Source organism: Sylvia atricapilla, chromosome 9 (assembly GCF_009819655.1).
Source record: "Sylvia atricapilla isolate bSylAtr1 chromosome 9, bSylAtr1.pri, whole genome shotgun sequence".
NCBI classification, from domain to species: Eukaryota; Metazoa; Chordata; class Aves; order Passeriformes; family Sylviidae; genus Sylvia; species Sylvia atricapilla.
Genome location: NC_089148.1, coordinates 18824829 through 18846412, shown reverse-complemented (window position 1 = coordinate 18846412; position 21584 = coordinate 18824829). Strand labels below are relative to the sequence as shown.

General features: G+C 40.8%; 1 protein-coding gene across 5 annotated transcripts; it reads left to right on the top strand.

The window, feature by feature from the left end:
- The first annotated feature begins 305 nt into the window (after window positions 1-305).
- On the top strand, window positions 306-19987 carry MCOLN3 (mucolipin TRP cation channel 3). 5 transcript variants are annotated; one of them, XM_066325147.1, is made up of 15 exons: window positions 306-366; window positions 3829-4160; window positions 8211-8440; window positions 10265-10432; window positions 11000-11153; window positions 11626-11710; window positions 11791-11887; window positions 12467-12566; window positions 14458-14570; window positions 14648-14797; window positions 16711-16812; window positions 16924-17046; window positions 17578-17784; window positions 18147-18276; window positions 19452-19987. In XM_066325147.1, exons 2-15 carry the CDS (start codon window positions 4106-4108, stop codon window positions 19469-19471), a joined length of 1734 nt encoding a protein of 577 aa, XP_066181244.1. In that variant the 5' UTR covers window positions 306-366; window positions 3829-4105; the 3' UTR covers window positions 19472-19987. The 5 variants fall into 5 exon arrangements, with proteins under 5 accessions (XP_066181244.1, XP_066181246.1, XP_066181247.1 ...); XM_066325149.1 differs by lacking the exons at window positions 306-366; window positions 3829-4160 and adding an exon at window positions 5144-5245; XM_066325145.1 differs by lacking the exons at window positions 306-366; window positions 3829-4160 and adding an exon at window positions 7273-7665.
- Window positions 19988-21584: the final 1597 nt, after the last annotated feature.

Below are 21584 nucleotides of genomic sequence, written 5' to 3'. Positions count from 1 at the left end.
AATTCTCTTAGAAGTGTTAAAATTGTTTGATGTTAGTATTTAAGAGCCAGAGTCATTCCGATGGGATGAGGACAATGGGGATCTCACTTTGTGTCCTCCCTCTTCCATGTTCACACTTTAAGATTGTAAACTGACTGGGAGAGGAACCATTTTTTTAATGTTTACAGAGCATATACAGTATTTGGGTGCTATTACAATTTTACCAGTAACTAGAGGAAAGTAGATGCAGATTGGACAGGAAGAGATGGCACCTTCAAGAACGCTGACGTGACATAACTATTTCAGATTATCTCTTCCAGGAGCTACAGCCTGTCTGCTTGTGCACATGAACAGCACAGTTACTGTCAAGATGCTTAAGGTGAAAAGGTGAGTTTATAAAATAAATGTTCCATCTTGAGGATTTCTTTACGAACAGCCTAAAAATAGTGAGCAGTAAAACAAACATGCTGTGGCCTGTGCATTTGCAATTTCAGTGGCATACCCAGACTGAGAAACAGTGTTTTATTGTTTTGTAACACAGTTCTCAAATACTTCAGAAGCCAGCAATGCAATCTTAGCTTCTGATCTAAATTTTAGTATGGAGAGGGCACTGATGGCAAGATCATGGATGATAGCCTGATGGAATAGCCAAGGTTTGGGATACATGTTGGCCTCCCATGAACTCAAGGTAAATTTCAGTGTTGGCTTTGATGTGAGCAGAGTCTGACACTCTTATTACAGTTATGCATTTTTCTTTTTCAATCCAATCAAACTAGAAAAATATACTCTATAAATCCTTAGATTGTTTTCTGCATCATACTGGATCTTGCAGATCACAGGTGGCAGACTGCATCCATGGCATGTTAGTGTATTTCTCTCGTTTAATCTCTCTTGATTATGGCAAATGCAGTCCCCTTCACTAATCTCTCTGAAGAATGGTAGTAATTTAATCTTCTGCTTCTTCCAAAAAGCAATGATGATACCAATGCAAAGAAAATTAATGTTTCAGAATGTTTCAGAATCCTGAAACTTTTGCTGTGCATGGGATGATGTTTTTAACACCACCCCCCTGCCCTCAATCATATATAATGAACCTAAGGAGAAAGTTGGGAATTTTTTCTGCCCTCATTCTTTTTGTTAAGTACAGGAGTAGAAACACCATTAACACAGTTCTGTGTAATAGTCAATATAGTTTAAATTATATATTTATATAAAAGTATATTTTTATATATTATCTGATATATGTATAATCTTTCAAAAGTCCCTATACAATATACTTAGCTTATAGTTCTGAAACACTTAGGCCTACCTAAGTGGCTGAGAGTGCATATCAATTCAAATGGTCAAAAGACACTACTTTTTCCTTATTTAAGAAAGAAAGCTGTGTAAAGCTGTTTCTTATCTATCTTCTTGTATATTTTACATATAAAAATTGTGATCCGTTTTGTAAATGGCTTCTGTGACTATCCTAATTTGAAACCAAACTTCATGCCTCTGTATAAGAGAGACAGTCTTCCAGGATAGGAGGCGAGGGCAACTGTTGTAGAAATTCGTTGAAGGACAATATGAACCATCTTATATATATTCCAGTCACAATGTCTTACTTCACCATTTCATAATTATGCACTGCAACAAAGCCAGTCTGGAAATTGTGAGTGAGTTCCTCTGAGTATCCTGAACTCTAAGTCACATGAATGGAGGAAACACTGAGAAGGTTAACATAAGTCATATCCTATGTTTAGTAAAATAACTTGTAATAAAAACATCCCTTTCCTTTCAAATTATTTCAAGTATATTTTACCTATAGAAACAGTTCAAATTCTTGAAAATGGTGTCCCAGTAATCAGATGCTCCTCCTTCACTGAAAGGGTGAGGTATAGAGGTAGATGCAGCACTACAGAGAGAAGGGTCGTGGTGGTAAAGCTGATGTCAGTGCCTGGTACATGTATTTGCATTTGTTAATACAAAAAGTGCCCCTGTTTAAGGGTTGCAGATGAATAGAGCAGTCAGTGGGACTGTTTGTGCTTCCTCCTGGGATGCATAGGACTCCCAGCTGGAAAGCAGACAGAAAATTACAAACTACTTATCCTCTTTTACAATATCCCCAACACCGTATCGCCCCTGCCCCTCCGTCATCCTGTGGCCATATGATTGTCAGTGGTCAGGAAACAGAGAAAGCCAAGGCAGAGCTTCCACAAACTTCTCTGGAAGCATAACCAGGCCCACAGCCATTTACAGAGCCTATATGCAAAGTTGGTTTTTACACAGCAATATGGTAACCTCCAGGTGCTCCCTTCAGGAACTGAAGAACACTGAGAACTTTAAAAATATGTGTTGAGGAGCTGACTTTTGCACCTCGCTTCTTCCAAAAAAAGTATAAAAGAATAAAAGTCCCAATATGTAAGTTAAAAGCGACTATTTTCAGTAGTTACCTCTTAATTCAGGCATTTGCTTTTTTCCCTTAAGTCTTTATACAAAATACTAAATCCTAGCCATGAAAAAGTCAGTCTATATTAATGGACTGTCTAAAAATGGGACCAAAAAGATTAATTTTTAAATCTATAGTTAGTTCCTATTCTCTTAAGGATATTTCTATATTGCTTATTTAAAGAGGACTTGTCAAGGCACACACAAATGTATTATGTCTCTCCATTATGTTTATAAAAATTCATGATTCTATGATTGAGAAGAGGCTGGAAACAACATTTAAATTAACATAATTTGAAAATTTAAGAGTGCAAAATCTATATAAAATTATAGCTTTTTAAAATCAATTGTCATAAATATTGCCATGTATTTTATTTTTAAAATGCAGGTAATATTTAGATTTCATTAATTATGTTCAGTCTAATTTTTCGGCAGTTTTTCAGTAGAACACAGTGTTACATTTTGTAATTGCTAAAACCTTGGTAAATATTTGACAACTTTGTTTGACGTTTCATAGCCTAGTTTGTTTACAGATGGCTCTAATATTTTGAACATTAAGCTTAAGAGAAAAAAATAAGATCAGAGTGTTCTCCTAATCATTTAATGTACTGAAACATTTACAGCTATAAACAAATACGTGAAGTTGCTAGGTACCGCAAAAGGCAAAAACTAATTAGCTATCAGTTCTACAAAAGATGCTGTCTGATTTGAGGACACAGAATGATTCATTAGTGGCCTAATTGAATGATTTAAGGTCAAGTTTGTGTGCATTACTATTTTAGGACTGTAATTTACTATAATTTGGAATGACAGAAGAATTGGATGCATGTCCATTTTACAAAAATACTACAAGGAAAGGATCAAAATCATGTGCTAATTGCTTTTTTTGTTGTATCACTAGCAAGCTAAAAACCACATTTCTGTTGGTAAACATTTAGGAACTTGTTAAAAATACCATCTTGAAAATACTTTGTCTCTCCAGAAATTCACATGCAATGTTGCCTTTAATTAAATTTATTCTATTTTGGTCTACACAAAGAGCAAATAATTATTAAAATTATTAATAATTAATAAAATTATTAATATTAATATTAATATTTGGACACAACTTCATTGTATAAGTTGTTGGGAGTAAAGCTGAAGTTTTGATGACTGTCAAATCATTCCAGCATATAAATAGTTCAATTTGAATGTACCTGGTTTACACAACTTTTCATTAAAAGAGGCTTATTTGAACCTGGTGCTGATTTTGTTATTTGATAGAAACTAGTAGCTGCCATTAAAGTATCTGGAATGATAAGTACAATATGTGTAAAATTAGGTTAAGAATTAATAAGAAAGCCATAAGAGAATAAAATGGAAAACTTCATTAGAATGTTGGTTAATACCGTGTTCTGATTCTCTCCTTTCTTTTACTCAAAGAGAAATTTATTAAAATTGGAAAATGTATAAAAAGTATGACTGAAGACATAGAACATATTTTGTACTGGGAATAAACTAGGATAATTTTTAGCCTGAATACGATATGATAGAACTCAGTGAAATCACAAGAGACAGAGAAAGTGACCAGGAGATGCTGATTCACGGTCGTAACACGAGATCGAGCGGGCATCACATGAGCTTATGGATGTGGAACAAACAACTGGGAACAAACAACAGGACTGCAGAAGTCTTTCATTGCACAATAAGCGTGTGAGTGATGGAATATACTGCCTGTGGACAGGACTGCTGCCAGAAGCACACAATTTCAGAAGGTAACAGGGCAAACTGACAGATGAAAAATTGAGGGCTACTAAAAATAATGATAATACATCTGGCTATAGAAATTAAACTACAAATCCAACAAGAAAAGGGTGCAAAGCGTGGAAATCCGGCTTCACTATTATCTTGCCCGGACAGAAGTTCTGGTATGAGCCAGTACAGCTAGTCTAGGTTATTAAAACAGTGTAACAATTTGGTTGGTATTTTAAAAGTTACTAAGTATGATATAGAAGTTGTCATATCATGGTCCTGCCAGGAGCCAAACAGTAACAATATGTTGCATTGTCACGACTTTTGAAACAGAAACGCTATATTGTAAAAATTTACGTTAGATAAGACTTCTTTAAGCAGAGGTAAGAAATATAATCATCTCGTCTTGGAAATGTGAGAGCCGGGTGGCTGTAACAATTCCATGTGTGGAGACCGGGGCCGGGGCTGTGGGTTTGCAGCAGCCCGGGGGCGCGGAGGGGCTGGGCAGCGTTTGCAGCCGCGGTCTCGTCCCCAGCCCTCGGCACAGCCCCTCAGCCGCACCGAGGAAGGCGCTGCCGCCTCGGGCCCGCTGGCGGCGCCGCGGGAAGAGGGGGCACAGCCCCTCGGCCGCACGGGGCAGTCGCGGGCTCCGTGCCAATGGCTGTGCCCTGCCGGCTGCTACCCGTGTGCTCTCGGGTCGGGCACCGTTCACTCTTCCACAGCGCGGCCGGGTCCCCTTCGCGCCCTTTGTCCCCTACCTGCGCGGCCGCGGCCCCGGCCCGGCGCGGCGCCGGCGGCGCGCGGTTGTCATGGCGATGGGGCCAGCCGTGATTGACGGCTCGGACAGGCAATCAGCGCCCCGCTCTGCAAACCCGCCCCCACGGCGCCAGCCTGCAGGGACGCGCCAGAAAAAAACTACTCGTCCCAGCATGCTGTGCGCGGGAGACGCGGTGCCGGCGAGACTCTGAGGCGCGGGGCATGATGGGGTCTGTAGGCGACAGTCCCCTCTGCAGCCGGGCCACCCGCGCACCCCCGCCCAAGCATCGCCTCGGTGTTTGCCGGGCAGTGCTGAGCCCATCTCCCGCTGGGACTGAGGCGATTCGATGCGGTTTGTTAATATTAAGATTAGCAATCTGTATCTTTTGTGTTTTGGATGCATAAAAATAATTTGGTTTGCCTTGCTGCTGCTTCCTGTGTAAAATAGAGGAGCCCCGCAGTATCTTTCTCTCTGTGCGGAGCGCTCGGTGCTGGTCCTTGGTGCCACTCCAAAGTCCATCCACTCCTTCTTATGATAAGCAGGAGAGTTCGTTCTGTCTTCCGTCTCAATCTGTACAGTCAGGAAGTTCCCTTTCTCAAAATGCCTGCTATGCTCCTTGTTTTGGTCTTGGCCTTATTTTGCCTTCTCCTCTTATACCATTGTTCAGAGTGGAACTTGCAGCACAAATTAGGCAGCTGAAGACTGTAAGCAGTTATAACCCGGGGTTTATTCTCAGGCAGCAATACCAAAGGGATCATTTCCACAGTGCAGTGGGACTAGCACAGACCCAAGGCGGGAGCCCATTCTCTTTGAAGTTCAGTTAATAACTTTAATAGCTTAATTGTGTATAAGTGGAATGACTCGAGCACATCCACTGTACCACTAGCTGCCCTTCATAACTACAGTTCTGTGACCTGAAAGGGATTTTTGGGGCTTTTTTTGTTTGTTTGGGTTTTTTTTTTAATGCGACACAGCTATTTATAACATACACATTATTTTCCCTGGTGGAGAAACCTGTGTCAATAAATCTGGAGCCGGCATTACCATCCTACGGGAAGTGTATTACAGTGTGCAGAGCCGCCTGTCACGTGCGGCAGGAGGGAGATGAGCAGCACAAGGTGTCAGAGGCCGCGAGTGCCGGTGTGCACAGCACGGCACAGCCCCGCATAGCCAAGCCTAGCCCGGCACGGCGCACACAGCACGGCACAGCCCCGCAAAGCCAAGCCTAGCCCGGCACGGCGCACACAGCACGGCACAGCCCAGCCCAGGGGCCGGGGCGGGCTGGCGGAGGCCGCGGCTCTCCCGCCCAGCCGAGCGGAGCCGGGAGGGAGCGGGGCCGGCTGCGGGACCGCGCTGCGGGCACCGGGCTCACACGGCCGCCCCCGCGGCGGCTGCAGCCCCCCGAGGCCGGGCAGCGGCGGGAGCGGCCACGGCCGGCAGGTACGCGGGAGCCTTTGGCGGCGGGGGAGAGGGCGGGGGTGCACCCTCGGCCCCCAGCCTTCGCCTTTGGGGTGCCACGGTAAAGGGCCGCCGAGCCCGGGAGAGGCAGCGGCTGCCTCGCTCCGGCCTGGCCGGCGGCGGCGATGCGGATGCGTGCGGCTCCGCCGCCGGCTCCGGGGCCATCCGCAAGGCTGCGGCAGCCCGCGGGTGTCCGGAGCCTCCCGCAGCGGACGGCAAGGGGAGGGCGGCTGAGGGACGGGACCGGCCCGGCCCGGCCCGCAGTGACCGCCCCGGCTGTGACCCCCCCGGCTGCCGAGACCCCGGCCCGGGCTGTGACCGGGCTGCCGAGACCCCGGCCCGCAGTGACCGCCCCGGCTGTGACCGGGCTGCCGAGACCCCGGCCCGGGCTGTGGGGGAGCGCGGGGCTGCGCCTGTGGGAACGGCGCCTCGAGGCCACCGGCAGGGCCAGCAGTGGGTTTAGGCGGTGGGGGTTGTTGTTATTGTGGGTTTGTTTTTGTTTTTGTTATTGTTTTTTAATTCCAGCAGAGATATTGACAGGCCTATTGCAGCGGTAGAGCAGGGCTTAATTTTAGAAATGTTGGATCAGCTGTGAGAAAGATGAGTGGAAACCACAGCTGACTGTACTCTATCATGCAGGACAATGGAAGTCAGATAAAACAGGACCTGAACTTTTTTTCAGCCTCTGTACAGGCTTGTTCTAAGTGTCACACTGCTGACTCAAAACTTTTCTTGCTTTCCCTGACAATTGGGGAAATTGAAGGTCTCGAATCATATCTGAAACAGACTGTTGTTCTGCTGTGTGCAGGGGCTGCTGGAGGAGACTGGACATGACTGGACATTTGCAAAAATCAATCTTGGGTATTCTTTTGAGTTCTACGTAAAACTGTTCTTATGGGAATCAAAAATAGACTGTCTAATTAGGCACACTTTTATTCACAGCCTAGGCTGTCTTCACTGTTCTTAATGTGATCAGTCTTCTATCTGAAATAAATATTCTTGGCTAGTCCTTAAATATTTTATAAAGCATTTATAAAATGTTTGGGAGTAAGTGAATTTAGTAACAAATCAAAATGTAAACATGCTGAAGACTATGCAGAGTAATGTCTCAAAACATATTTATAAGGTATCTCATCTTTATCTAATCTTTTCCCCTCATACTGAATTCAAATGTGAGCCTCTTTGGCTAATCGTGATTCAATTACCTCTTGGTCTTTTTGTTTGGTTCATTATCGCTGGTGGTTTGCATTGGGTCTTTTATGGCAAAAGAAAAAGATGTTATCCTATCCTAAATGACAAGTTAATGCTCTCAGGTAATTTATCTGAGTTGCAATTTGTCATGCTCCATCTCCATTGCCAAGAGCGAACCATGTTAATAGTAATGTATAAGAAAACCACTGCATCTCTTGCAAATTCTATTTCTTTCAGGGACTGGACGTTAGCTTTTAGGTGTGGTGGAAAATACTAGCTATAGGACTAAATAATTTTTCCAGAAGAGTGAATGCTCATGAGAGGCTTTTGGTGCTCTTCTTGAGTCAAGATGTCTTGCCTACGCTGTTGTTGTCAAGTGAGAGAGGAAGAAGTTTTCAGGAAGTGACCCTGTAATTTCAAATGGACAGAAATTATTAAATAAGTATCCTGGCAGCCTAACTGCAAATTTAAGAACTTGCCCATATTTTTCTTGGAGTTCTGCAGAATGTGTGCAATAATAAGAGAAAGGCCTGAAATTCCATATAAAGTGTGCCTTTCACAGAAGATAAACCCCATCAGAGTACAGGTTGTTAGTGCAGACTGATTTGCTGCTACTGTATTGATGCTTGCATGTTTTTCAGCTGACAATCGCTACTCTTCTTTTCAGAAATGGAAAATCCTGAAGTGGCTGTGAGCAGCTGCAGTGCATGTGACGATGAAAACCTTTGCAGCTACAAACGACACTCATCAGTATCACAGGAGGGGCTTTTGGAAGATCAGCTTAGAAGGAAGTTAAAATTTTTCTTCATGAACCCGTGTGAGAAATTTTGGGCCCGGGGCAGAAAGCCTTGGAAACTTGGGATTCAGTTACTCAAAATAGTGATGGTTACAGTTCAGGTGAGTACCTATGGAAGCAGGGACTCAGCCTATGGGAAGTCAAATGAAAGCAGGTGACATACTATTCATTGTGTGGTGCAGAGAAAGGGAAAGGATACATTGCAAAATTATCTTCTTTGCATATATGTAGCTTAGATCTCAGGTGGCATAATTTTCTCCTAAAACTATGGACTGAAAACAATAGCCTTCCAGGAGTACAGATGAAAGGAACCATGTTTAAGGGCTCAGCTTGACTTTTTATTTGATTTTTTACTTTACTTTTTTTTCTTTGCCATTTTTCTCCCCAAAAGATGGTGTCTCTATATATCTGTTACCGCAATAACTGCTTCACTGTTGTGTTTGAGGGAATGAAAAGTTGTTTCTGTTTCAATATCACAGTGATGAGAACCGAAATTGGTGACTTTTTCATGACTTTTGCTTATATCTTGCATATGGCATATGAACTCTTGCATTGAAAGAAACCTCAGAAATTCTTCCTCCTTCCTCCTCTCACCAGCCTTGCACCACAGATTTCATATAACACATTTATCTGGTGATCAAAACATAATTGTTTGTCTTGAAGTTCTGTGCTTAAGGCAGAGGAAAGTTTTCATAAGACCTTTCTAAGGCCTCAGATGATCCTTCAGAGTTGCCACATGTGATCTCCCTTTATGGTCATGCCAGTGCTATCACAGTACATGTATAGAAAAGAATGTTTTGTTTCCATTTGCATGAATGATTGCACAAACTGCAGAAATACGAGTTCTGCTGTGCATCTGGCAGCATGTTTGTGTCCCTTACTGTTTCATTTTCAAAAGTGCCATCATTCTCTGATTGCCATCTCTCCCATTTCACAACTAAAAGTAAGATTTGGTGATGGAAGAATCCACATAAGAAAGAAACTAATGCTGATTTTGTATTTTCAGAGAAAATTTGCCTGTAGTTAATTCAGTCTGAGCAGTGTTGGTTTGCTGATGTATTCCTGTGTGCTGAGCATGCTGAGCATGCCTACAGAGCATTTCAGTATCTCTGTAACTGAGTTACCCTTATCAAACCTGCATATTCAGTTTGCACCATGGCCATAAAACTAATCTGTAGAATACTGATTCAGACCTATATCTGATGAATTTTTTTCACAATACAGCTGACACCTGACACTGATTTGAAATAATAGGCAAGAGAAATGTGAGCTCCCAGAAAAAGTACATCATGTACTTCTAAAAACCTTTTCCAGTCTGGATAGTAGCTAACAGAGTTTTGTGCTCACTTTTCATAAACAGTTGCAGTACACCCCCACAAGTTGCAATACATTTTTTTTTACCAGCTTCAGGTGTTATCTTGTTACAAGCACAGCTTTGGTAAGTTATTCTCAAAGTGCTTTTCACTGAAACTTGATTGAGAGATGTTTGTTTTCCTCAGTTGTCCTCAATTTCCCTTTTGTGCACTGGAGTAAGGACTTGGAGGTGGGGTCTTGTTAAGTCTCATCCTGCCTTTTTAGCTGAGGAACAACGATATTCCTCTAGAGCAAGTCAATTGACGCCAGGCCGAACTAACAAAGCATGTGTAACAGTATACAGGGAGCTCCAACCTGAGATGGTATCATTTTCTTTGTAAAAATGCCAGTCCTTGGCCAAGATGCTGTAAACATGTTAAAGGCACATTCATGAAATCCACTGTTTCCTTAAAGTCAGACTTCCATTTGACCAGCTGTGGAATGGAGTGGCCTGCATGTAATTGCCATGTCTGCCAGTGAGGCAAAAGACTGGCTGTTCATAAAACGGGGTTCATAGATTAATCCAGAAGCCTACTTTGTCTTTGAACAGGAAATATAAATATCTTTTTCAGCTGGTGGTTTTTGGATTGAGCAATCAAATGGTGGTTGCCTTCAAAGAAGAGAACACTGTTGCATTCAAGCATCTTTTCTTGAAAGGGTATATGGACAGAATGGATGATACCTATGCTGTATACACACAAACAGATGTCTACGACCAGATATTCTTTGCAATAAACCAGGTAGGGATTGTTGCTGCAATATGTACAATATATATATGGCCCTTTTCTGGGTAGCTTTTTTTGAATTGAACTGTGTCAATTGCTTAAGACTGAAGCGTCAAGTCATTTAGGTTTTCTGTCATTGCTGGAGCACTGTAGTGTGGTAACATCCTTAATCAGTGTACTAGTTCTACACAAAAAGCACTCATTGGATCTAAGCCAGAATTCTTCGCAAATTACAAATTAGGCTTTCTAGTAAGGATTGTAAAGAGAAAAACATAATAAGCAAAAAGGTATTTAGGTCCAAATCTTGTACTTAGTGTTTTTGTCAAATACCTTAAAATATTTGAGGACTTAGCTGTTGCGTGGTTTAGATTTCACAGCTCTTTAGGTGACCTTTTAAATACAAGAGATGGATTATAATCCATCCAAACACTTCTGATTTGCTTTGTTTTGGTCATTTTGTTGTTTTGTTGGGGTTTTTTTGTGTTTTGTGTTTGGTTTTTTGTTGTTGTTGTTGTTGCTTTTTCCCTCAGAGACTAACAGTTTCATTGCTGTTTAAGTTGGTTTGCTTGTTTTGAACTTTAGTACCTCCAGCTGCCCAACATCTCTGTTGGAAATCATGCTTATGAGAAGAGGGGAGCAGAAGAGACACCTCTGGCTGTTTGTCAGCAGTTCTACAAGCGAGGAATCATCTGTCCTGGAAACGACACCTTTGATATAGACCCAGAGATTGTGACTGGTGATGAACCTAATCTATTCTATCAGTTCTTTGGGAGGACAGGACCCACATTTTTGATAAATTCTTTTAAAAACTTTATGGTATGGTATAGTCTTATCACATGATTTATATTGAATTTGCTACCAGCCAAAACTGGTAAGAAAAGTTGTGTGTAACTAACCTCTAGCCCTCACCTCCAATGTCTAATGCCACAAAGAAGTGATGAGCCTTTAGCACTCATGGCCATCTAATACAAGTATTTGGGGCTAATTTTCAGGAGCGTTCCCTGTGAATTCATGATTAATAACTTGGCTGGTGTTCAAGGAAGCCAGTGTATTTGTCAGTTGGCTTCTCAGATGACTCCTCACTCAAGTGTGCTATCTTGTCTGGTGTAGCCAACAGCTCATAACAGCCTCGGGAGTGGGACAGGCAGATTACGGTTAAAGAACCTGATAATCCGTGAGATATTGTTGTGAGTCCTTATCCATTCCAGACTGCTTGTACATTGAGCCAACGACTCCATTACACAACGCAACAATGGGAAAGCACAATTTGAATTTCACTCTGGATTTCCCCAGGTGAGGAGGAAAGAACAACTCCTGTGTTGGGGTATTGGTGCATTTTCTCTGTGCCAGGCTAACCTGGAGCTCTGTTGCAGACTGGTGGCAGTGCAGCTCATGTTCAATCTGAAGGCAATCAACCTCCAGACCGTTCGTCACCACGAGCTCCCTGACTGTTATGATTTCACTCTGCGGGTATGTGGAAGCCTGCCACGTGTCTTTCTGTTCAAAACCAGAAAATGACTTGCTGGTTTACTGCACACAGTCAGCATAGGTATTTTCTGAAGAGTGTTGAGTACCACTGGGTCAGTGATGACTGGATTACTCTGTTATGGCATAAATAACCAGCATGTACTGTGGAAGGTTAAGCTTTGAGTGCTCCTGATGTAGTCCTGAAGTACTTGCTTGGTTTACAGCCACTTGTGCTCTAATCCATCTGAAGTATAGTGGAAGTGTAAATCTCTTCTCTTTGGAGAGATGCTTCTGGTAAAGGTTGTTTTCAGATAACAGAGGAATGAGAATGTAGTTTAAAAGTATTTCACCTAGTAGCTAGTTGATCAAACAATTTGTGGCAAATACATGGTTCAGCAGATTTGTCTTTCATTTTGACGGCATTTATTTGAAGATACTGGAGTTAATTCTCCAAAGGGAGAAGTTACAAAACTATGCTGCATCACTATGCAGGCTTAGCAATACAGTGGGATACATGTGTAATTGTTTAACTTTATAAAGACATGCACCTTTTTTCATTTGTTTTTGTTTTTAATACTACAGATTTTGTTTGATAATAAAGCACACAGTGGAAGAATTAAAATAAGTCTAGACAATGACATAGCAATCAGGGAATGTAAAGACTGGCACGTTTCTGGATCAAGTAAGTGACATAAATGTGTTCAAATTTTAATACTGAAACTGTGTCCACTGGCACAATGTTTGTAAACTTTTTTATTTATGAAAAGGTGAGGCACCATTGACATACAATCTCTTTCTAATATGCGCACTCTAAATCTGATTTTCTAGGAAATTGTTATTCTTCAACCTCTGATCTGAAAACATGGGAGTCCAGCCCACACCATTATATTCTGTAGCAGTTTTCAAGGCTTGCACCATTGATAATGTCAAATGAAAAATTTTCCATGCCTCACTGTACATCCTTCTATCTTTTGCCTCTGAAATTACATTGCTGATTTCTTAAGGCAGAGTTGTGAAACAGTCTAGCACCAAGCAACAGGACACATGATAGTGTGGAAAGTTGAAGCTGATTTACTCTTATTTCAGGACTTAGCACCAGGAGAGATAAGAAAGCATTGTTGGTAAGGCTTTCTGGAATGGAATGGCTGGAAACTCTTCTTATTGTTTCTTAAATGCCATTTGCTGTGTATTTGGCTATAACTGATGTGCACAGGATGGTTAAATTTCTTATATAGTGACTGACAAGAATGAGCCACCTTTATTGGCAGATATTTGGCCTGGTCAAAATATCATCTTTTTTCATTGGCAAAAATAATCCCTTTGATAGTCAGAAGCTTTCCAGCATTTTTAAATTCCACTTTGCAATAGGTTGAACCAGTTCCTTTCTTTCTACTTTGCCACTTTCCCTGTTGCTATGCCTATGTTAGGGAATGAAGATCTGGTAGGGGAAAAGGGTGGCCGGTGTTTTTGCAAAGATGCAGACTGACATTAATTCCTGATGCCCGAAGGAAGCGCGTCCCGGGCTCAGCGCTGGTGCCCGCGGTTGGCGCTGCGGTGCCGGCAGTGCCCAGCAGGCGGCGCCGCCGGGCCCGGCGCCCATCCCACGGTCCGCGTTGGTGCCGAGCGCGCCTCCAGCGTTCCCCAAATCCTCCAGCGCTCCCCAAATCCTCCAGCACTCCCCAAATCCATCCCCGGAGTGCCCCTCTCATGGCCTGAAATCCAGGCAAACGTAGACATGTAATGGCTGCAGCTGCACAGTAACTGCTTATTGCTGTTCTGCACTGCATGGTAAAAACACACGGCAGCAGTGTGACAAAGAAACACTGGGTGGGCTTTTTCTTCTGGGTAATGCAATTTGTGAAGTCAACTAGAATTTCAGCAGCCCATTTTGTAGAATTGGTGCATGCTCTTGCGAATTTCGCTTTTTTGTTTGATTTTTTTTCTCAATCCACCATCTTTTAGCATTAAATATCTAATCCTTCTACTGTCTAACCTATTTTCAGCTGTATGGTAGGTCAAACAAACAAACCAGATTTGGTGCAATGTTTAACATTAGATGATCAAGAATGTGAATTTTAGTAACATAAGAAATGGAGAACTCATGTCTAACTCAATGTTGATCTTGACTAGCTGAGCAACAGTACAAGTTATCTGCACTGCCCTAGGACAGAAAAATTGACTGTCAAATACTGGTCTGAAAGAGAAGATACATATTATAAAGTTCCTAGGATTCAGAAAAAAAAATTCTGAGCACCTCAATGACTCCAAAGGCCATTCCAGTCCCTGTAAAATGATTAACTCTCACCTATAATCCTGCAGGGCTGTAAGAAGCGCTCACACTCTCGTATGTTTTTGGTGTGGTGTCAACCCTCCTAAATTTACTGAAATGGTATCTGTAATGCAGATGCACTTGTGTCTCTCATAGAATATGTCAGATAAACTTTCGTGGGAAAAAATGCTAAGATTTTTCTTAATTCAGTTGTATAAATAAAGTCAACATCAAAACTTGATTTTTTACTTCAGTAATGGTCAACAAGAAGTATACTTAAACATGTACATTTTTGTTCCTGCAGTACAGAAGAACACTCATTACATGATGATCTTCGATGCTTTTGTGATATTGACTTGTCTGGCTTCATTGATCCTTTGCACACGATCAGTGATTAAAGGAATTTGGCTCCAAAGGGTGGGTACATCTCCTTCTTTGGAAAGCCTTGTCATGTGTAAGCTTGATTAACTGTTTTCTTTCCTCCTTTCCCCTAGGAATTTGTAAGCTTTTTCCTATATTATTATAAGAAAGAAGTATCTTTCAGTGATCAAATGGAATTTGTCAATGGATGGTACATCCTGATTATAGTCAGTGATGTTCTAACTATTGTTGGATCAACTCTAAAGATGGAGATACAAGCTAAGGTAGGCTTTTCACACTGTCAGATGGGAGCAAAACTGTTTCTATCCAACCTAGGTTTAAATCTCTCAGAGGACTTAGGCTGGCTGTACTTGCTCCTGAGTGGCATGGCACTTTAAAACTCTATCTTCTCCTCCAGAATTGCAACTCATGCATATTGTTTCTAATAGCAAGATTTAAAAACTCCAAATATCACTTTATATTATAGTACTGAATTATCTTTGCTCCCAGTGACTCTGAGGAATAAAATGTAGTTCATCTCTGAAACTTTGACTGTGACTTCCTCCCTTTCTCACTTATATTTGCTCATTTGATGATTTTTTTCAAACTTAGCATTTAACTTTTGGAACTCTGTTTACAACTGTTTAACAGTCTCCTTAAATATCACTTTGCTGCTTTCTCAGTTTCTGTTTTCCAGCACATACATAACAGTCAGCCACAGCAGGTTCTGGGCTTTTGCTTTCTAAAATAAACTTGGTATGGACAAACCTCAAAACTTGTAGAACATTGCATTTTAAAGAATTAGGGAAGAAAAATTATTATTATATGCTATCCTGAAGCACTCTGATATTCAGATAATATTGTTCTTCACAATATCTCTAGCAGTCTTTGAAGTGTGAAATTGCAACATAGTGGACTTTGGACAGTAGTGATGAAAGGATGGGTCTGAAATCCATCTGCTGACGGCCTGACTATCACAAACACCCCGTACACATTGCCCTGTCTCACCACAGCACCTATAAGTTCACTGAGAGCAGAAAGAATCTGTGAGCAAGTTGGCTAATATAAGACATAGCTTCATCCCACTTTGGGAGAAGAGAACAAGATTGGAATAAGATATTGCATTTGGGATTCCTGTATCTTATCTTATAAATACATCTATTTATATATGTAAGAGTATTTTACTAAAATTCCTCTCTACAGGTACATTTCACTCCAATTTGCAAGCCTTGTGGACCATAATAACAAGGTCTTGTTCCATGTTACTGTATGAAAGTAGTTGAATAATAAGAGGTTCACATTAAAGTAGCCTAAATTTGTTTCTTGTCAAGCTCTAAATGAATTATGCTGATGGGAAAGATTAGCCAATATCCATTGCCAATATCTATTTATGTTTTATTCTTAGGAGAATAGAAACAGAAATGAATGAAAACTTCAGATAAGCTGTCATGGTCCATGTCAGAGTAGAGCTGCAGTTCAGGAACAGAGTACATGCTAATTTGGATGAAAACAGGCTAGTATCTGTAGGTGGAAGAAACAGTAAAGTGCCAATAGATATAAGTTCCAGATAGAATTCGTTAGAAGCTAATTAGTCATTTCCTTGATAGCTTTATGTAGCTCATAGTTCCCAACTACATAACAAAGTAGTATCCTGAGTATCTGAGGAAAATGCTGGCAAGCCATGCTAATTTTTATAAAGAGCTTTTCCTACATACTGGAAGAACTTTCTTTATTCTGTGTCATGTTTACACTGTCCATTGGGATGCAGTGCAGAGATTCCTAAGATGCTCTGAGGAATCTGTCAATGCAGATTCCAGAAACAGTTTCTGCAAGTCTGGAAGCAGCATAAAAACGTTTGCAGTGCCACTGCAGATCTTGGTGAGCTGGGCACAGAGGAGGTGTCTCTGCTTCTGCAGTGCAACTGCCTTGCAAATAAAGGTAATCTTGTTAGAATCTGTTTTACAAACAGCCACGTGTAAAGGCATTTCATGAGTTGCACTTGAAAGTGCCCCTGCTCTTTAGTGGGACATCTTTCTAATTTATATTGCCTCGAACTAATTTCTAATTAGGAGAGTTTGCCAAAGGAAAAACGTTCTTTACAAATCTTGTTGTAACAGGAGTCACAATTTAAAGCCTGTCAGTTGTTACATAATTTTTTCCTTTCTTACTTTTTGCTTCTTCTCTTGCCTTTTTTCAGAGTCTGACAAGTTACGATGTCTGCAGCATACTCTTAGGAATATCCACTATGCTTGTGTGGCTTGGAGTCATTCGCTACCTAGGTTTCTTTCAGAAGTATAATGTAAGGATCTCCTGGGATCTTCATACTGTTGGTATTTATTCTGTTTGTTGCTATAAGAGGACTGGAGGAAGTATCTGGTTGAATTCTAACTGTTTGCATTGCTTTGTGCAGCTTCTCATCCTAACGCTGCGAGCAGCGTTACCCAACGTCATGAGGTTCTGCTGTTGTGCTGCTATGATCTACCTGGGCTATTGTTTCTGTGGATGGATTGTGCTGGGACCATATCACGTGAAGGTAATGCTCTGTCCATGAAAAAAAGACAATTTGAATCAGAGAATGAGAGATTACTACTGTTGTTTTCTAGTTCTCCATGTCAAGGCTTCCCTTAATGTAAAAATAGTGCATCTTCAACATGATGCTGCTCTGTTTGAGGAGTCTGACTTCCATGACTCAATCAGACTTTCCTCAAGTTATGAAAGCTCCAAGTCAGAAGTGGAAGCTGCCATGACTCCCAATCACATGCTGATATTTTAAGAAATAATTTGCATTTTGCAAAACACTGGTATCAGACTAAAACTTTGGAGACATTATGCTTGTCCCTCTTAAAAGAGAAATTTGCTTATCTGAATTGCATGCATGTGGGTATAGGAAGCAACAAACTTTGCTTGTTCCTCAGATGTTTTGCTGTTTGCACCTCATCATCCCCTGGGTGTAGGAATTGATCTGAGGCAGCCAGTCATCAGTGGTGTATGTTCCTTGTGTTAGGTACAGTCTTTGTGTCAAATAAAGCAGTGACACTTCCTTGTCTTCTTCCCTACTCTCTAGTTTCGCACTCTGAACATGGTTTCTGAATGCCTTTTTTCACTGATCAATGGAGATGACATGTTTGCCACCTTTGCACAAATGCAGCAGAAAAGTTACTTGGTTTGGTTATTCAGTAGGATCTACCTCTACTCCTTCATCAGTCTGTTTATCTATATGGTGCTGAGTCTCTTCATTGCACTCATTACAGATACGTATGAAACAGTCAAGGTAAGCACAGACTGTTCATCTGGAATAACAGTGCAAGATTGGTGCTATCAAAACTCTCACCTCCCTCAATATTTCAACTTGCAGTGCATGCCAATCTCAAGAATAAATATAATGACTACTTTTGAGGGTCCAAAGTGAGGACAAGAGGGTTTTTAATCCCTCTCTACTTTGTTTTTCTTAAAAAGTCTGTCTGTTTTTCTGCTCCAATGGAAGCTAAATAACTAAAAACCAGTATTTTCACATTAGGTCCTATGAATCTTTTAATTTCAGATTTGAGCAGTGTCTCAAAAGTGGTCTGGGGGGAATTTGGGTTATTGTAGGTTCTAGCCTTGGTAAAGGTTTAACTAAGTACCATTCTTTAGCACTACCAGCAAGATGGCTTTCCTGAGACAGAACTTCGGAGATTTATATCACAGTGCAAAGACTCACCAAACTCTGGGAGGTACAGGTTAGAGGAGGAAAGTTCTGCATCTCTCTTCTGTTGTTGTAATGGTATGTATCGATATTAAAATTATCTATTAAGATATATGGAAAAAATGCTGAAAAAATTTTATGGAAACTGTTTATGAAAAGTACTTAAAATTTGGGGGAAGCTGTATGTGTGGGGGAAACCCACACAGAAATCCCAAACTATTTCTAATGAACAGGGCACTTCAGCAAAATGTCTGCAGCTGACAGATTTCTTAGAAGATGTGAGTGAACTTCCAAATTAAGAATCACTTAACAGGTGCAAAATTATACAGGAAGTCAGATAATATTTATAGTAACTTGGGAACCCCATATATGTAATGTGTAAGCATCAACATTTCCTGTGCTCACTGCAACAGGCAGGACTTAGAGAACTCATTCAGTGTTCTCTTATCCACTTTTTAATTACACCTTGTGTAGGTAACAGGCCTGAAACTTGGGGGGAAAATCAGCTTGTCAAGGTTTTTTAAGACAGCATGCAGTTTACGATGCTATCACAGCACTTGGAAAACATTGCCTAACTTCCATCATGGAGAAAATGCTTCAGTTATTTGAAGTTGTGTTTCTTCGGGAATACTGATTGCAGGATACGTGGTTTATCTTTAACCTGGCTGGCAGCAAGTCTGAGTCTTCCTTGCTGAAGAGTCTTTTAGTAGGGGAGCTGAAAAATATTTGCCGTTTGATTAAAAAAATCAAAGGTGCAACTCTTTGGTGTTGGGCTTTTCTGGTGCTGTATTGTTATATGTCTGATAGAACATATTTGTGAGAGGGAGGCGATGGGACCATATTTTGGGGCAGTGAGATGACAGAGCCTGCTGTGAGCCAGCCCCTGTTCTGACCGAGTGTCTTACTGGAGATAAAAGTGTGGGATGACACAGAGCAGGGCATCCTGTTCCTGGGTAAAGGGCATGGGCATGTTAATATTTCCTTTTCTGCACACACCTCTCAGACAAGACAAGAAAGCCAGCATACGATGGGACAGGGTGAGGATATAATAATTTTCCTACTGACTGTGCATGGGGGATCAGGCATCTAGAAGAGCAGTCTTGTGTTCAAAATGTTTTCTAGTATTCAGAGCAGTTTCTTGTCAATGGATGTCAAATTATTAATAGTTCAGTTGCATTTTTAAGTCTCCTTGTATGGTGAAACTCTTATTTTGATGCATGAACTTGACAAGTTCCCCCTCCTCTCTTGTACAGGTTGTAGTGAACGTATTTAATGGATTGAGGGAGCATATCATGGAGGCTTTAAAGCAGCACACACTGGAAGAACTGGACAATGGAGCTGGTGGAAAACCTTAGCTCTGAAGACTTAATCTGCTTTTCTCAAAAAACAGTGTAAGCCTGTGGCAGAAGTTTATGCTAAACTTACAGACTCTTTGATTAGGCATTCACTTCTAGTTCAGGGGGCTTGGGGATGGTTTATATTAGTTTTATTTTATTTGTTTCCTAAGTTAAATTGTGCTAGAATGCAAAGGGAATAAAAACCTGTCTGTGTTCAGAGACTTGGCTAGATTATAAGAGTAGAACATAAATGTAGTAACTTTCAACTATAAGTAGAACTAGTGCCAGACAATTCCAGCTTTGAACACCAACCTAGCCCTCAGTACTGCAGGCATTATCTGTCTATGGCTGACCTGTTGAATGAATGCTCACTAGAGCCCTCAGCTTTTTTTTTTTGTTTGTTTGTTTATTTGCACTCACGGAAAAAATAAATACTATGAAATTTGGTGTAATTTGTTTCTGGAGTCATTACAGTGAGTTGATACACAAGTCACTCAAAAATAGCTGAAATCACAAAATAAATACTTCTTTAAACACAAGTACCACTGGATGTAAGTGGCAATCTATTCTCAGAGAGGCTGGGATATGCCAGGCTGAACTGAAGTTTGAGGGATTAACTGAGAGGAGACATGTTCTCATGTATCAAGCACTGGGCAGGGTCAGTTACAGTCTTCAGTTTATCAGTGTTTGGATCTTACATTTTTAAAGGAAAAATCAGACAAAACCTTTTTCAAAATACCTGTTTTATAAAAATTTGAAATTTTTCCCTGTCATACAAGTCTGTAAACCTGAAGTCTAAACTAAATTAAAGACACAGGAGGTATGTCTCTGAGAGTCTTATCTCTCCACACTTTAGAAACTGGATGTTTCCTAGCAACCTAATAACCTACTACTGTTGGTGGCTGGCTGAAACATTAGCTCTTATAAAAGTTCAGTTTTGACAACTTAGTTTATATTCTTTGTTGATTGTAATGCTATTTAATGAATGCCTTATTTTCTACAGTCTATTCACTCTGGGAGCAGAATAGAAAACTAAAGGGAAGTGTATTTTAGAGAACTTGCATTTGTGAGCAACATTGCTGTAGCTGTGTATGACAATGTATAGTGCTGCAGAGGACACTAAACTTGTTCTGTCTGAATGCTTACACATTGTAAATGTGCTACAATAAACACTTACAGCTGCAGTAAGTATGGGGTGTGTCAGTGTTCATTTTCAGAATAAATACGTTGCTAGGAGCAACATAGGAGTTAATATAGGAGCTTTGTTTTTTAATAGTGCTATGCAATTTCTGGCATGAAAACGAGTGTGGAGTGTGTAAACTTGGATTTCCTGGAGTCATGATAGTTCCTGTGGACCCTGGCAAGGACCTGTTTCCAGCTGATGGAATTTCAGAATTTGCCATAGAAACAAATACTCAGGTATTTATCTTTACACTAAAAACACTCCTCAAATTCAGCAAAGGCAAACCAAATGCAAGGCATAGGTAGAACAGACTATGCACAATATCTGAAAGTTTTGCATACTGAGGTCCTTCTCTTTCAACACTCACCTAAGACCGAAGACTTTTGAAGCTTTTTGAGAAGACTCAAGGTGGTCTTGCCTCAAAAAGCAAAAATTAAGTGACCATGTTTTCTCTTGATACAATTAACCCCTTATGTGTCTTTGACAACACTCAAGATATAATGTGCACATCACAATAGTATACAGTAATTTATGGAAGGAATTCTGGGAAGGGTGGGAAGCACTTTAAGATCAATGAAATGCAGAAGGCAGACTTACATGGCTTTTTCATACAGAGTTAAGAGAAAGCTAAGATTAATAATTCGCTTAAAATACAGGTATATTTTGTAAACAGGTTTGGAATACTTTGCTAATACAGTTAGAAGGCAAGAAGTGGTCTGATTTCATTTAGAATGCGGTAGAACATGTGCTTTGTCACCATTAACTTATTAAATTGACTGCAAGTTTTGACAAAATTTGACAGAGCTCTTAAGTATCAAGTTCTTACAGAGTTTTACAATAATAGAGAGAAAGCAGGTTAATAGAAG